The sequence below is a fragment of the Salmo salar genome, chromosome ssa12 (genome assembly GCF_905237065.1).
Source record: "Salmo salar chromosome ssa12, Ssal_v3.1, whole genome shotgun sequence".
Classification (NCBI taxonomy): domain Eukaryota; kingdom Metazoa; phylum Chordata; class Actinopteri; order Salmoniformes; family Salmonidae; genus Salmo; species Salmo salar.
Genome location: NC_059453.1, coordinates 13,032,097 through 13,047,988, shown reverse-complemented (window position 1 = coordinate 13,047,988; position 15,892 = coordinate 13,032,097). Strand labels below are relative to the sequence as shown.

The window sequence follows — 15,892 nt, the reverse complement described above, 5'->3', positions numbered from 1 at the left end:
AATGACACACACACAAACACATACACACACAGTCCCCACATCCCTACACCCACCTTGCTCTGTGTGTGAGAGATGCCGGTGAGGAAGACGAGGTCAGCGATGAAGAGGCAGACACAGAGGTGGAGGTGGATGGTGGTGCGTGTCCCCTGGATGGACCGACACAGCCAGAAGGTCAGGATGCACAGCAACAGACACACCACAGACACCGACAGACCCAGCCACGTCAACAGACGCAGCTCAAAGGTATCCTGGAGGGAGGGAGAGAGAGAGAGAGAGAGGAAGGAGGGAGGGAGGGGGGGAGGGAAGGGGGTTTACATAATATATAACATCAGTGTTGACTCATCATTCATCTGTTTTGAGCCCTCATTTTATGCAAAAAAAAAATACAATAAATAATATATATATATAAATGTATTTTTTGGGGTCTTGCCTGTTTTGCATGTTGTTTTGCCATTAATATGTGTCACATATCAGTTTACAAACAATTAAGAAATATATATCTATCTTAAGTGATGCAGCTCCAAAAAGAGGTGTTTCAGCGTAGCTCAGTGCTTTCTGTGGTGGTGGGGCGAGACAGCAGAAAATTGCAGATGTGCCGTGATTGGCTCAGTGTTCTGTCACTCATGTGGACACTACATCATCGCCAAGTTTAAGTCCTTAGTAAGGGTAGACATACACAATTTCAGCCCTTTGGGTCCTGCCATAGAGTTATATTACAAGTGCCCTTCCGAGAAGGCTCAAGGTCATTGGCCACAGATAAAATTACGTCAAATCACGTTATATGTACACTGGCTTTGATGAACTGATCATGTCAACATCTTTCAAAATCTTAGCTAGCAGTCACGATCATGAATCAAGTTGACATTTTTAATCCTTGTCATATGAAGAGAAATAATGAAGAGAAATTATAGATAAAACGTATTGGTGCTCATCAGCCATTGGACATAAAGATTACACAACAAGTGGGAAAATTGTAAATTCAACAAATCAAATCAAATTTTATTAGTCACATGCGCCGAATATAACAGGTGTAGACCTTACAGTGAAATGTTTACTTACGAGCCTTTAACCAACAATGCAGTTAAAAAAAAATATGTAGAAGAATAAGAGACAAAGGTAACAAGTAATTAAGTAGTACAAGTAATTAAAAAGCAGTAGTAAAACAGCAATAGCGAGACTGTATACAGGTGGGTACCAATACAGAGTCAATGTGCGGGGACACCAGTTAGTTGAGGTAGTATGTACGTGAAGGTATTCTTATTAAAGTGACTATGCATAGATGATAGCAACAGAGAGTAGCAGCGGGGGGGGGCAATGCAAATGGTCTGGGTAGCCATTCGATTAGATGTTCAGGAGTCTTAAGGCTTGTGGGTAGAAGCAGTTTAGAAGCCTCTTGGACCTAGACAGTCTATGACTAGGGTGGCTGGAGTCTTTGACAATTTTTAGGGTCTTCCTCTGACACGGCCTGGTATAGAGGTCCTGGATGGCATGATGTACTGGGCCGTTCGCACTGTCCTCTGTAGTGCCTTGCGGTTGGAAGCCGAGCAGTTGCCATACCAGGCAGTGATGCAGCCAGTCAGGATGCTCTCGATGGTGCAGCTATAGAACCTTTTGAGGATCTGAGGACCCATGCCAAATCTTTTCAGTCTCCTGAGGGGGAATAGGTTTTGTCATGCCCTCTTCACGACTGTCTTGGTGTGCTTGGACCATGTTAGTTTGTTGGTGATGTGGACACCAAGTACTTGAAGCTCTCATCGTGCTCCACTACAGACCCGTCGATGAGAATGGGGGCGTGCTATGGGGGCGTGCTCGGTCCTATTTTTCCTGTAGCCAACAATCATCTCCTTTGTCTTGATCACGTTGAGGGAGAGGTTGTTGTCCTGGCATCACAAGGCCAGGTCTCTGACCTCCTCCCTATAGGCTATCTTGTCGTTGTCAGTGATCAGGCCTACCACTGTTGTGTCATCGGCAAATTTAATGATGATGTCGTGCCTGGCCGTGCAGTCATGAGTGAACAGGGAGTACAGGATGGGGCTGAGCACGCACCTCTGAGGGGCTCCTGTGTTGAGGATCAGCGTTGCGGATGTGTTGTTTCCTACCCTACCACCTGGGGGCGGCCCATCAGGAAGTCCAGGATCCAGTTGCAGAGGGAGGTGTTTAGTCCCAGGGTCCTTAGCTTATTGATGAGGGCACAATGGTGTTGAACGCTGAGCTGTTGTCAATGAATAGCATTCTCACATAGGTGTTCATTTTGTTCAGGTGGGAAAGGGCAGTGTGGAGTGCAATAGAGATTGCATCATCTGTGATCTGTTGGGGAAGTATGCAAATTGGAGTGGGACTAGGGTTTCTGGGATGATGGTGTTGATGTGAGCCATGACCAGCCTTTCAAAGCACTTCATGGCTGCAGACATGAATGCAACGGGTCGGTAGTCATTTAGGCAAGTTAACTTAGTGTTCTTGGGCACAGGCACTCTGGTGGTCTACTTAACCTGTTGAGGGTAGGGGGCAGTATTTGCACGGCCGGATAAAAAACGTACCCGATTTAATCTGGTTATTACTACTGCCCAGAAACTAGAATATGCATATAATTATTGGCTTTGGATAGAAAACACCCTAACGTTTCTAAAACTGTTTGAATGGTGTCTGTGAGTATAACAGAACTCATATGGCAGGCAAAAACCTGAGAAGATTCTGTACAGGAAGTTGACATGCTTCGAAGTACGGTAATGGAATATTTAGAATTTTTTTGTCACGAAACGCGTCGGGCGCGTTCTTTACCCTTTCGGATAGTGTCTTGAACGCACGAACAAAACGCCGCTATTTGGATATAACTATGGATTATTTTGAACCAAACCAACATTTGTTATTGAAGTAGAAGTCCTGGGAATGCATTCTGACGAAGAACAGCAAAGGTAATAACATTTTTCTTATAGTAAATCTGACTTTGGTGAGGGCTAAACTTGGTGGGTGTCTAAATAGCTAGCCCTGTGGTGCCGGGCTATCTACTCAGAATATTGCAAAATGTGCTTTCACCGAAAAGCTATTTTAACCCCTGTGCGGCATACGGGACGGACATCCAGCAAAAAATCATATCGCCATTAGCATAACAAAATTTAATAATTTAAATTTAAAAAAAAAAATCAAATTATATCGTTTTATAGATACACCTCTCCTGAATCGAACCACATTGTCCGATTTCAAAAAGGCTTTACAGCAAAAGCAAAACATTAGATTATGTTAGAGGAGTATATCGTAAAAGTAGCCACATAGCCATTTTCCGACCAACCACATGCATCACAAATAACAAAAAAACAGCTAAATGCAGCACTAACCTTTGACAATCTTCATCAGATGACACACCTAGGACATCATGTTACACAATACATGCATTCTTTTGTTCGATAAAGTTCATATTCATATATAAAAACAGCATTTTACATCGGTGCGTAACGTTGACTAACTATTTTCCCTCAAATGCATCCGATGAAACAGAGCTACAATTTACTAAATTACTATTCGAAAACATTTTTAAAATGTAATATTGTCATTCTAAGATTTATAGATGAATATCTCTTGAAAGCACCTGTAATGCCAGATTTAAAATTAACTTTAATGGGTAATCATACTTTGCGATGAAAGGGGATGCGATACTCTGAAAAATAGGCTAACGTTACAGGTCAGCGCCATCTTGGAACAATCGCATATCACATCTAGTCTTGTATACTATTGTCAATAATCCCTTACCTTTGGTTGTCTTCATCAGAAAGCACTTCCAGGATTCCCAGGTCCACAACAAATGTATTTTCTTTCGAAAAAAATACTCCTTTATGTTCCAAGAGCTTGTTCTTGTTAGAGCGTCTGAAGGCTGCTCCAAAACTTCCGTCGGCCACGGGACAGCCATTTCGATAAAATGCATTTTTCCCCCATTTAGGTTCGTTCAAACATGTCAAACGTTGTATAACATAAATCTTCAGGGCGTTTTTCAACAAGAGAGCCAATAAGATTCGAGGGGGACGATTGCATTGTGTTTCAAAACGTTTCGAAAGGGGAGGGTAACCAGGGGCGTCGGCGTCATAATGGTGATGGCCCTCTCCGTGTGACCACGTTCCACTGCGTCTCATTCATTCAGTTTTCACAGTAGGAGTCTCAAACCACTTTGTAAAGACTGGGGACATCTAGTGGAAGCAATAGGAAGTGCTCAATGAACCATAGCTCACTGTGTGATTAATAGGCAACGTGATGAAGTTGAGTTCACAATTCAGAATTCCACTTCCTGTTTCGATCTGTCTCGGGGTTTTGACTGCCATATGAGTTCTGTTATACTCACAGACACCATTCAAACAGTTTTAGAAACTTTAGGGTGTTTTCTATCCACAAGTAGTAATTATATGCATATCCTAGCTTCTGAGTTTGAGTAGGAGGCCGTTTAAAATGGGCACGAATTTTTTTCTAAAATCGCTTTAGGGCCCTCTATCCTAGGGGAACGCCAAGAGGTTAAAATCGGACATAGCGATTGCATAGAGGAGTTCTGTATCTATAATTCTTAAAATAATTGTTATGTTTTTTGTGAACGTTTATCGTGAGTAATTTAGTAAATTCACCGGAAGTTTGCGGGGGGTATGCTAGTTCTGAACATCACATGCTAATGTAAAAAGCTGGTTTTTGATATAAATATGAACTTGATTTAACAAAACATACATGTATTGTATAACATAATGTCCTAGGATTGTCATCTGATGAAGATCATCAAAGGTTAGTGCTGCATTTAGCTCTGGTTTGGGTTTATGTGACATTATATGCTAGCTTGAAAAATGGGTGTCTGATTATTTCTGTCTGGGTACTCTGCTGACATAATCTAATGTTTTGCTTTCGTTGTAAAGCCTTTTTGAAATCAGACAGTGTGGTTAGATTAACAAGAGTCTTGTCTTTAACCCTTTCACACGTACCATCACACGGGGTGTGATCATTCTACAGTGGTCCCTGAAGCGTACGATCACACCCCGTGTGATTAGAACACTCATTTAGAACGCTCATTTAGAACGGCCAGTTTCGAATGACGCAACAAACAACATTTGAGCTGGCCACACTTTTTTCAGAAACTATTTACACAAACACAGTCCTTACAAAGTTATGTCCAGAATGTGAGCAGTTTATTTTTGGATGCAATGTTCAGATATTCACAGAAGTATCTATAGCATAACACAATCATCCTAACCGGAAAAATCTAGGCTACATTTGTCCTAGCGCTAACTGAGGAAAGATTGACGCAACACAAGCAGTCATATTTTCTAACTCTCGGCTGACATAAACTACACTATGAATTAGCTAATAGCAATTACTATGTACAATTAATCACATCATGGGTGAGCTCACCGTTGATCAAAATAATTGAGTAAAACACTTTCTAGAAATCGAAAGTAATCCGACGATTAGTTTCAGCGCGCAGCCATGCTTTTTCACCTCACAGAAACCGAAGATAATAAGAGAAGACAAGATGAGTTGTTGAATGGGTGTGGTCTACCATCATTCACATCCCACATTCACTTCCTGAAGTTCTCAAAAAATGAGTGAACCCTTACTCATCTCATTTTGTTATAGCATCTTTGGTCCGACAGACGATCAAGTGAAACCCAGAATGCATTTTATGTCAACAAACATGGCTCCATACACAAAGCTGGAATTAGCTTAGCTCATCATAATCAGTACAACCTTCAAAACATTATTTTACACACATACTATGCGCCCTTTACAATTTATGCAAAAATCGGAACGCATGATTTATCACGGGTAATGGAAAAACGTAAATAAAATAATAAATATATCAATAATACCACAAAACATTTTCTGATAGTGATTTATTGATACAAATTGCGCGTTTAGGCAGTCAATCACAGTAACCTCTCACTCCCACTCTGAGCCATTCAGTGTTGTTGTTTATGTAACAATCACATCCTGGAATGGAGAGAACGTTCGAACATCACGTGCATAAAAAAAACTCACGCTGGGGCGACCGTTAGAGATATTTGGAACTCACGCGTGAAAGGGTTAAAATGGTGTAAAATAGTCATATGTTTGATAAATTGAAGTAATAGCAATTCTAAGGTATTTGAATAATGCGCCACGGGATTCCACTGGCTGTTACGTAGGTGGGACGAAATCGTCCCACTGGCCCTAGAGAGGTTAAAACATGTTGGTATTACAGACTCGGACAAGGAGAGGTTGAAAATGTCAGTGAAGACACTTGCCAGTTGGTCAGCGCATGCTCAGAGTACACATCCTAATAATCCGTCTGGCCCTGCGGCATTGTGAATGTTAACCTAAAGGTCTTACTCACATCGGCTGCGGAGAGCATGATCACACAGTCTTCCGGCACAGCTGGTGCTCTCATGCATGTTTCAGTGTTATTTGCCTTGAAGCGAGCATAGAAGTGGTTTAGCTTGTCTGGTAGGCTTGTGTCACTGGGCAGCTCTCGGCTGTGCTTCCCTTTGTAGTCTGTAATGGTTTGAGTTTGAGTTTGAGTTTGAGTTTATTTTATTTTTACAGGGACAGTGCACATTAATCAACGTTTCAGTAAAAGTGCCGGTTTTAGCCAGCCGGCTAATTTTCAACCGCAGTCCCTGGGCAGGTTATTAAAAACAATTACAATATAGACAATCATTGAACAGTGAGCACACGCAGAGTAACATAGGACAAGCAAGACATAGCATACAGACAGAGCAACATAGGACAAGCAAGATGTAGCATACAGACAGAGCAACATAGAACAAAAAGCAACAAGACAAAATCCATAAAAACAACAAAGTGTTTCCACACCTCACAAGCTACAGACAACAGACAACATGGAAAGCGGCAATACACTGCTAGGGATTATGTTCACAAATCTGATTGACCTTTAGCCATGTCTTCATGCATTTTGTGAAAGTGTGATATGTGGTGCAGTTATGTGTGTCTGATGGCAGTGTATTCCAGACATGGGACGCTCTCACAGAGAAAGCGGATTTACTAAAGGTGCTTTTCCTTAAGGGAACTATACAGTCACCTCTCATGGCAGACCTTGTGGATCTGCTGCCATATGTTTGGGTTTTCTGTTTTACAAAAATACTGAGTGGAGGGGGAGCTAGGCCATTTAGGATCTTGAATAAAAGACATGCGTCGGTGTATTGCACAAGATTTTCCCAACTCAGGAGCTCATGCTTTCTGAGGATGTAACAGTGATGATGGCTATTGGGCTTTCTATTGAGCACTTTGAGAGCCTGTTTGTAGACAGACTGAATAGGTTTTAATGTTGTATAGCAAGCTTGGGTCCAACTAGTCAAGCAGTATGTTAAGTGGGGGAGTATCATCGATTTGAAATACAGTTTTGATACCTCTGTGATCAAACAATTTCGTATAAATCGGAAATTAGCTAGGTTGAATTTGGTTATTTGAATTACCTTTTTCACATGCTTTTTAAAAGAGAGGTTGGAATCAAGTATGATTCCAAGGTACTTAAAATCAGATACCACCTGGAGCTTCTCCCCTGACACATAGACATCTGGCTCAGTAGCATCTGTTGCCCTCTTTGTGAAGAACATGCAAACTGTTTTTTTCACATTGAGATGCAAACACGAGTCACTGAGCCACTTTGTAACCTGGACCATTACAGTAGTGAGTTCTTGTGCAGCTTGTTGTTTGCTCTTTGCATGCACATATATCACTGTATCATCTGCATACATTTGAACTTCAGACCCAGTGCAGACGGAAGGCAGATCATTAATGTACAGGCTGAACAGGAGGGGCCCCAGTATTGACCCTTGGGGCACGCCCACATCATAGCTAAGAGTGGGCGACAGCTCATTGCTCACTCTGACACACTGAGTTCTGCCTTCAAGGTATGATTTCATCCATCTCAAGGCATCGGGGGAAAAGTTGAACTTGGACAATTTTGTGATGAGAATCTCATGGTTAACAGTATCGAAAGCCTTCCTTAGGTCCAGAAACACAGCCCCAACAACGCCCCCTTTGTCCATCTTGGACTTCACATTTTCCAGAAGAAAGCAGTTGGCCATTTCTGTGGAGTGTTTCGCTCTGAAGCCAAACTGCATGGAGTGTAATGTGAAGGGGCTGTTGTTGAGGTGGGAAATCAGTTGTTCTGCTACACACTTTTCAACAACCTTCGACACTACAGGTAGTATACTAATGGGCCTGTAGTTTGCAAGGCCTGTCACATCCGACGAGTGTCAGAGTCGGTGTAGTATGATTCGATCAAACAGGCTTGCTACACCGCTCGCGTCGCGTGCGCGAGAGTTGCAAAATAAATGTAGAAATCTATATTATTCAATATTGCGCCCACACTGTTCGCGCGCGCCAACGAGCGTCTGCGTTGCCAAGGGATAAAATAGAAGTCTGTTCTATTTGTGACGCAGATAGAGCTGCAAGTCCTGCCTCTCCCATCTCCTCATTGGTTTATAGAAGTACGTACCCACGTGCCATCTCCTCATTGGTTATCCCCACATGGGTGACTGAAAGACGAACGAGGTCAGTGGTGGTAATGCACCTAATTTATGAAAATTGACAATCATAATATAAAGTCAAGAGAAGAAAAAGCCTGGAAGGAGGAGAGATGACTAGAAACGATTCGGTTGAACGTTTTACGTGTAGATTAATTGTCGGAGTAGAGGACCTTGTGCATTTCAGGTAAAATAACAACTCAATGTTTATATCCCAGGACAAATTAGCTGGCAACAGCAAGCTAGCTAAATAGGACAAATTAGCTAGCAAGTGCAAGCTAGCTATCTAAATTGCCATAAATGTTTCATAATTTTCGACCTGTCCCCAAATTAATGTAATTGGTTCAGAGTTTGTTTTGATATTTAAGCTGCGTGTCGTGATTGCGTTTGGTGTGGGAGGACAAAATACATTTATGCACGATTGCGCACGATGGCACACACGCGCAGATGGTTTGGGTTCCGTGTTAGTCCTGTATTGACGCTTTGCCTGTTTGATGGTTCGTCGGAGGGCATAGCGGGATTTCTTATACGTTTCCGGGTTAGAGTCCCGCTCCTTGAAAGCGGTAGCTTTAGCCTTTAGCTCAGTGAAGATGTTGCCTGTAATCCATGGCTTCTGGTTGGGGAATGTACGTACGGTCACTGTGGGGATGACGTCATCGATGCACTTATTGATGAAGCCAATGACTGATGTAGTGTACTCCTCAATGCCATTGGAGGAATCCCAGAACATATTTCAGTCTGTGCTTGCAAAACAGTCCTGAAGTTAAGCATCTGCTTCATCTGACCACTTTTTTATTGATCTCGTCACTGGTGCTTCCTGCTTTAATATTTGCTTCTAAGCAGGAATCAGGAGGATAGAATTATGGTCAGATTTTCCAAATGGAGGACAAGGGAGAGCTTTGTACGCGTCTCTGTGTGTGGAGTATAGGTGGTCCAGCGTTTTTCCCCCTCTGGTTGCACATTTAACATGCTGATAGAAATTTGGTAAAACGGATTTAAGTTTCCCTGCATTAAAGTCCCCGGCTACTAGGAGTGTCGCCTCTGGGTGAGCGTTTTCTTGTTTGCTTATGGCGGAACACAGGTCATTCAATGCAAATAAACGAACAATAAAAAACAATCAGTTGGGGGAACGTAAAACGTCTGCCTTTTTCTCCGGCGCCATCTTAACCCAACAGTAAGTGGTTTGTAAAGAATCGGTGGCTAACTGCAAGCAATGCAAAGCAATCTTTAGCCTGATTTCAATGGAGTGGATGCCTGTTTTTTTTCAGAGTTCCCACCATAAATCCAGAGAATGCCAGACTTTGATTACAAAGTTTGATGATAAAATTTGCCCACAAAGGACTGCCGTGCCACCTTCCTGTTTAAGTGAGCACATCACAAGGTGAGTCCAAAAATGTCTTGTATGCTGCTGTATAAATGATGTAATATGCCAGGGAGATAGGTATACTGTAGCTAAGAAGGTAATACTAAGTGTATGTTGTGTAGTAAGCTGTTAGTTGCCCATGTGCCTCACCTTAATAATTTGGCTTATTTGTAACAACGAGGGATTGTAAACACATCGTTCATGGCCAGTGTGCTTATTTGATAACTTTTTGTGTACAGCTTTGACAGTGCTACTGATAGTAATGGTGGCACTTGGCATACACGCAAATTCAGCACACACAACATTCTATAATAGAATAGTGTTCTTAGACGTGTTTCTTTTATGACATCAAAGACCCAAACAGCGTTCAATGTGCCTCACCCTAATAATTTGGTCTATTTTCACCTCTTTATTTCGCCTATTGTTCTGACTTGGTGGTGCACATGTAGCCTATAACCTGTTTTAGATAAATGTAATCATTGAATATTGTAAGCGCTTTCATTGTCTGTTTATCTGCCCCCTTTATTTATCCTATGTTTCTGACTTGTTGTACAGGGAGTACACTGTAAGAATGGCCCATGTTCTGAATTCTATCGCTATACATTTCAAAATTGCTGAACAAATAGTTATATTCACCACGTCCATCATCGCTCGCTCATTAATGTCTTAATCAAAATTACGTATTGCCTCTTATCTGCTTGTCGTCCCCTTATGCCATAGTTTGTACATCTCAATTGTCAGTAGAAACCACTTTTGTTTAAGCAAGTCAGCCATATCAGCTATGTTTTTTTAAAAGGCAGTAAATGAGGCTGAATGAACTGTTTCACTGCCAGACAAGGCTCCGCTGATAGCCAGGTGTAGCGGTGGTAAGGTGTTGGAACTGCTGTTGGGACTCTGCTGTTGGGACAGCTTTATGTAGGCCCTAATAGTTTGTGGGCACCGTTTCTCACCGTTATAGTGCAATTCATGTATTGTTTAGTGTTGTGTTGTGTAGTGGCTTGCTGAATGCATCCCACATTTATTTGGGTTTGCCCCACCAAGATGTACATGCTAAAATCACCACTGTATAACATCAAGATGTTGGGAGGAAGGGAAAGAGAGAATTAGTCTGTTCATCAGGTTAACAAAGTTAGCTAGTTTGGTTTGAAGAGCCTTCAACACCATTTAAGACAAAGAGCTCAGTTAATGTTAAGCATCTTCAGCTATCCTCAGTTAATGTTAAGCATTTTCAGCTATCCTCAGTTAATGTTAAGCATCTTCAGCTATCCTCAGTTAATGTTAAGCATTTTCAGCTATCCTCAGTTAATGTTAAGCATCTTCAGTTATCCTCAGTTAACTTCTTAAGGTATAGGGGGCAGTATTTTCACGGCCGGATAAAAAACGTACCCAATTTAATCTGGTTACTACTCCTGCCCAGAAACTAGAATATGCTTATAATTAGTAGATTTGGATAGAAAACATTCTAATGTTTCTAAAACTGTTTAAATGGTGTCTGTGAGTATAACAGAACTCATATGGCAGGCCAAAACCTGAGAAGATTCCATACAGGAAGTGCACTGTCTGACAATTTGTCCTCCTTCTGTGGCATCTCTATTAAAAATACAGCATCCCTGCTGTAACGTGACATTTTCTAAGGCTTCCATAGGCTCTTAGAAGGCGCCAGAAAGTTGAATGGCGTCTCTGCACTCTCTGGGCGAAAAACAGGAGGAGTTTTTGTTAGTGGTCACCTGGGAACAGTTATACTAGAAACGCGCATTCATCTTAGCAACTAGCATGCATCACAAAAACCCAAAACACAGCTAAATGCAGCACTAACCTTTGATGATCTTCATCAGATGACACTCCTAGGACATTATGTTATACAATACATGCATGTTTTGTTCAATCAAGTTCAGATTTATATCAAAAACCAGCTTTTTACATTAGCATGTGATGCTAAGAACTAGCATACCCACCGAAAACTTCCGGTGAATTTGCTAAATTCTTCACGATTTACGTTCACAAAATACATAACAATTATTTTAGAATTATAGATAGAGAAATCCTTTATGCAATCGCGGTGTCAGATTTTAAAATAGCTTTTCGGCAAAAGCACATTTTGCAATATTCTGAGTAGATAGCCCGGCCATCATGGCTAGCTAGTTTGACGCTCACTAAATTCAGAATTACTATAAGAAAAATTGGATTACCTTTGCTGTTCTTCATCAGAATGCACTCCCAGGACTTCTACTTCAACAACAAATGTTGTTTTGGTTCCAAATAATCCATAGTTATATTCAAATAGCTCCGTTTTGTTCGTGAGTTCAGGTCAGTATCCGAAGGGTGACGCGCGTGGCGCATATCGTGACAAAACATTTGAAAATATTCCATTACCGTACTTCAAAGCATGTCAAACGCTGTTTAAAATCAATTTTTATGATATTCTTCTCGTAAAATAGCAATAATATTCCAACCGGGCGAAGTTGTATTGATTCAAACAAGTGAAGAAAATCATGGAGTCCTCAGTGCGTGCGCCTCTCCTGTCTCTGAGCCACTAGGCTGACCACTCACAAAGAGAGGTCCTGTGAGCTGACCAGAGATAGCAGACGCTTCAATCCACGTTCTGGCGCCTTTTGATAGCCAATAGAAGCATTGGAAAGTGTAACGTGACACATAAGATGGTATACATTTGATGGAGAGGTGAAACAAGGACAAGGAATTGGATGACAGTTAATTTCCTGGTTGTCATCTTCTCAGTTTTTTGCCTGCTATATGAGTTCTGTTATACTCACAGACACCATTCAAACAGTTTTATAAACTTTAGAGTGTTTTCTATCCAAATCTAATAATAATATGCAAATATTTGACTCTGGGCCGGAGAAGTAGGCCGTTTAATTTGGGTACGTTTTTCATCCGGCCGGGAAAATACTGCCCCCTATCCTAGACAGGTTAAGCATCTTCAGCCATCCTCAGTTAATGTTAAGCATCTTCAGCTATCCTCAGTTAATGTTAAGCATCTTCAGCCATCCTCAGTTAATGTTAAGCATCTTCAGCTATCCTCAGTTAATGTTAAGCATCTTCAGCTATCCTCAGTTGATTGAAAACAACACAGCCTTTAACTCATTACTCAACATACTCAACTGACAACATAGGGTAAGGAGCATTATATTGACATCACCCAGTGTGTGTGTGTGTGTGTGTGTGTGTGTGTGTGTGTGTGTGTGTGTGTGTGTGTGTGTGTGTGTGTGTGTGTCTGTGTGTGTGTGTGTGTGTGTGTGTGTGTGTGTGTGTGTGTGTGTGTGTGTGTGTGTGTGTGTGTGTGTGTGTGTGTGTGTGTGTGTGTGTGTGTGTGTGTGTTTATACCTGTACAGGGTAGAGGGCCATGAGAACAGCGAAGCTGCTAAGGTGGGTACAGGAACACACGGTGTGTGTAGCGTTAGACGTGACTTTGGTACAGCCACGCCTTGACCACGCCCCTCCCTCTTCATGGACACGCCCCTCCGACCAGAACACACAGGTATAGTTCATTTCTGATGACTCCACCCTCACCTGGGGTTGGGGGAGGGGGGAGGGAGAGAGAGAGAGAAAGAGACAGCAAGAGAGAGACAGACAGAGAAACAGAGAGAGAGAGAGAGAGAGAGAGAGAGAGAGAGAGAGAGAGAGAGAAACATTGGCTTAGCACTTTTTAGAGAAATGTTTCTTCATTTCAGAAAGCAGTCATTCTGTTAGGCCATCTTCATTATGTGAAAAGGTCCTAGCTCTAGCTGTACAATTATAATATGCTATAATATTTACATACATCATATATTAACATCAGCTATTATAATATTATTAAATGATACCTGTAGATGTTTGAAGGTGAGGATGACAGGCTGGGTGAGGTGTTCTGTTGCTGGGTTACTGACGAGAGCTGTTACCACCTTGGAACTGATCTGGTAGCTAGGCTTTGATGCTGTGGCGGTTGCTGTGTCTGTGTCTGTGTCTGTGTCTGTGAGGTACTGGAAGGAGTTGTTGACAGATTTCTCCACTGTCTTGTAACACACCAACCCAGCCAGTGCGAAACCTGGGAAGCACAGAATGAATCAGGTTACCAAAAAATCTTGTAACTTTCCCAAAATTCCCAGGTTTTTCAGGTATCCTTGTTGGGAGATTCCTGGAATAAAGAGGGAATAAATAGGAAATACGGAATCCAGGATTTCTGGGCAACATGGGAAGTTTTGGAAGGTTATTGGTACTAAAAGTTAGAGTACTTAGTTATGGAGATGATGGTGATGATGATGATGATGATGATGGTGATGAAGAGTAGCCTACCTGTGTACGTCCCGTTGCCGGTGGCTGTCTCCCAGCTGGTGTCCAGTCGAGCGTTGTCATTGGCCAGGCTGATTGGCCCAGTGGGCGGAGTCTGTCCCCTCCTCACTGCAATCTCAGCCTCTGTGTACAAGGACAAGGAGAAAGGTGAAGGAGGATGTGTGTGTGTGTTCAGGAGTGTGTGTGTGTGTGCATGTTCGTGTGTGTGTGTGTGTGTGTGTGTGTGTGTGTGTGTGTGTGTGTGTGTGTGTGTGTGTGTGTGTGTGTGTGTGTGTGTGTGTGTGTGTGTGTGTGTGTGTGAGTGTATGCATGTTCATGTGTGTGCGTGTGCGTGTGTGTGTGTTCAGGAGTGTGTGTGTGTGTTACCTGTGTTGTCTGTCTCCATGGTGGTGTGGTTGTCTCTGAGCTGCGGCCCGATGAACCTCATGGCGTCTTCCACGGTGCCTAGCAACCCACTCACCTCCCGGCTGTTGCTTAGGATACCTTGAGACAGGAAACCGTCTATCTCCGTGAATACATTCTACACACAGGAAGTAGAAACAGGAAGTGAGTGAACGAGGTGTATATGTGTACATGCATGCATGATTGCACCGTGTGTGGGTGTGCATGCTTGTGTGAGTCCTTGCATTTGTGTGTGTGTGTGTGTGTGTGTGTGTGTGTGTGTGTGTGCGTTTTTAACCTCCAGTAGGATCTCTCCAGTCAGTCTCCTTCCGGCTGCGTCCCCAGAGTTACTTAACGCCAGACAGCTGTTCCTCATCAGAGACAGGAGACCAGATAAACCTGGGACAGTCTGAGAGGAGAAGTTCATTGACTTCATGTGGGTAAAAACCTTTATAGCAAGACATACACTGTCTTGCCAGAAGATAGTACTTAAATGTATTAATTAAAACACAGGTGTCAGGGTTTAGAACTCACCTGTCCAGGAGTCTCATCCACTTTGAACTGGTCACAGGTCAGTACTGAAGGAAACACAAAACAATACCATCACACCTGGATCAACACTACACAGTACAACACAGCCATACCTACACAACAACGACAAACAACAATCATCACACCTGTATCTTTTCTGCACCACAACACAATTTATTTGTATCTTCATTTAACTAGGCTAGTCAGTTAAGAACAAATTCTTAATTACAATGACGGCCTTCCCCAGCCAAACTCGGACGATACTGGGCCAATTATGCACCGTCCTATGGGACTTCAAATCACAGTTGGTTGTGATGTAACCTGGAATTGAACCAGGGTCTGTAGTGACACCGCTAGCACTGAGATGCATCGCCATAGACCGCTGCGTCACTCAGGAGTCCAACAACACACATCACACCACAACACACCACAACAACACACCACCACCACACCACAACAACACACCACAACACCACACTACAACACACCTCAACAACACACACAACAACACCACAACAACACACCACAACAACACACCACAACACACCTCAACAACACACACAACAACACCACAACAACACACCACCACCACACCACAACAACACACCACAACACACCTCAACAACACACACAACAACACCACAACAACACACCACCACCACACCACAACAACACACCACAACACACCTCAACAACACACACAACAACACCACAACAACACACCACAACAACACACCACAAAACCACACTACAACACACCTCAACAACACACACAACACCACAACAACACACCACAACAACACACCACAACAACACACCACAACAACACACACAACACAAC

At 42.5% G+C, this 15,892-nt stretch overlaps 1 protein-coding gene across 4 annotated transcripts in view; it reads right to left on the bottom strand.

Annotated features, from left to right (window-relative positions):
- Window positions 1-15,892, bottom strand: part of LOC106592550 (adhesion G protein-coupled receptor E1) — a 43,550-nt gene that overhangs the window by 13,372 nt on the left and 14,286 nt on the right. For all 4 annotated transcript variants that reach the window (XR_006757875.1, XM_045690737.1, XM_045690738.1 and 1 more), the window contains 7 exons: window positions 15,055-15,098; window positions 14,819-14,929; window positions 14,506-14,659; window positions 14,143-14,262; window positions 13,674-13,894; window positions 13,195-13,380; window positions 54-248 (listed from right to left, as the gene is read on the bottom strand). Coding sequence is in view for 3 of the 4 variants with exons in the window: in XM_045690737.1 (XP_045546693.1) it covers window positions 54-248; window positions 13,195-13,380; window positions 13,674-13,894; window positions 14,143-14,262; window positions 14,506-14,659; window positions 14,819-14,929; window positions 15,055-15,098 (1,031 nt within the window). In the remaining variant the exon portion in view is untranslated. The remainder of the gene's footprint in view (window positions 1-53; window positions 249-13,194; window positions 13,381-13,673; window positions 13,895-14,142; window positions 14,263-14,505; window positions 14,660-14,818; window positions 14,930-15,054; window positions 15,099-15,892) is intronic.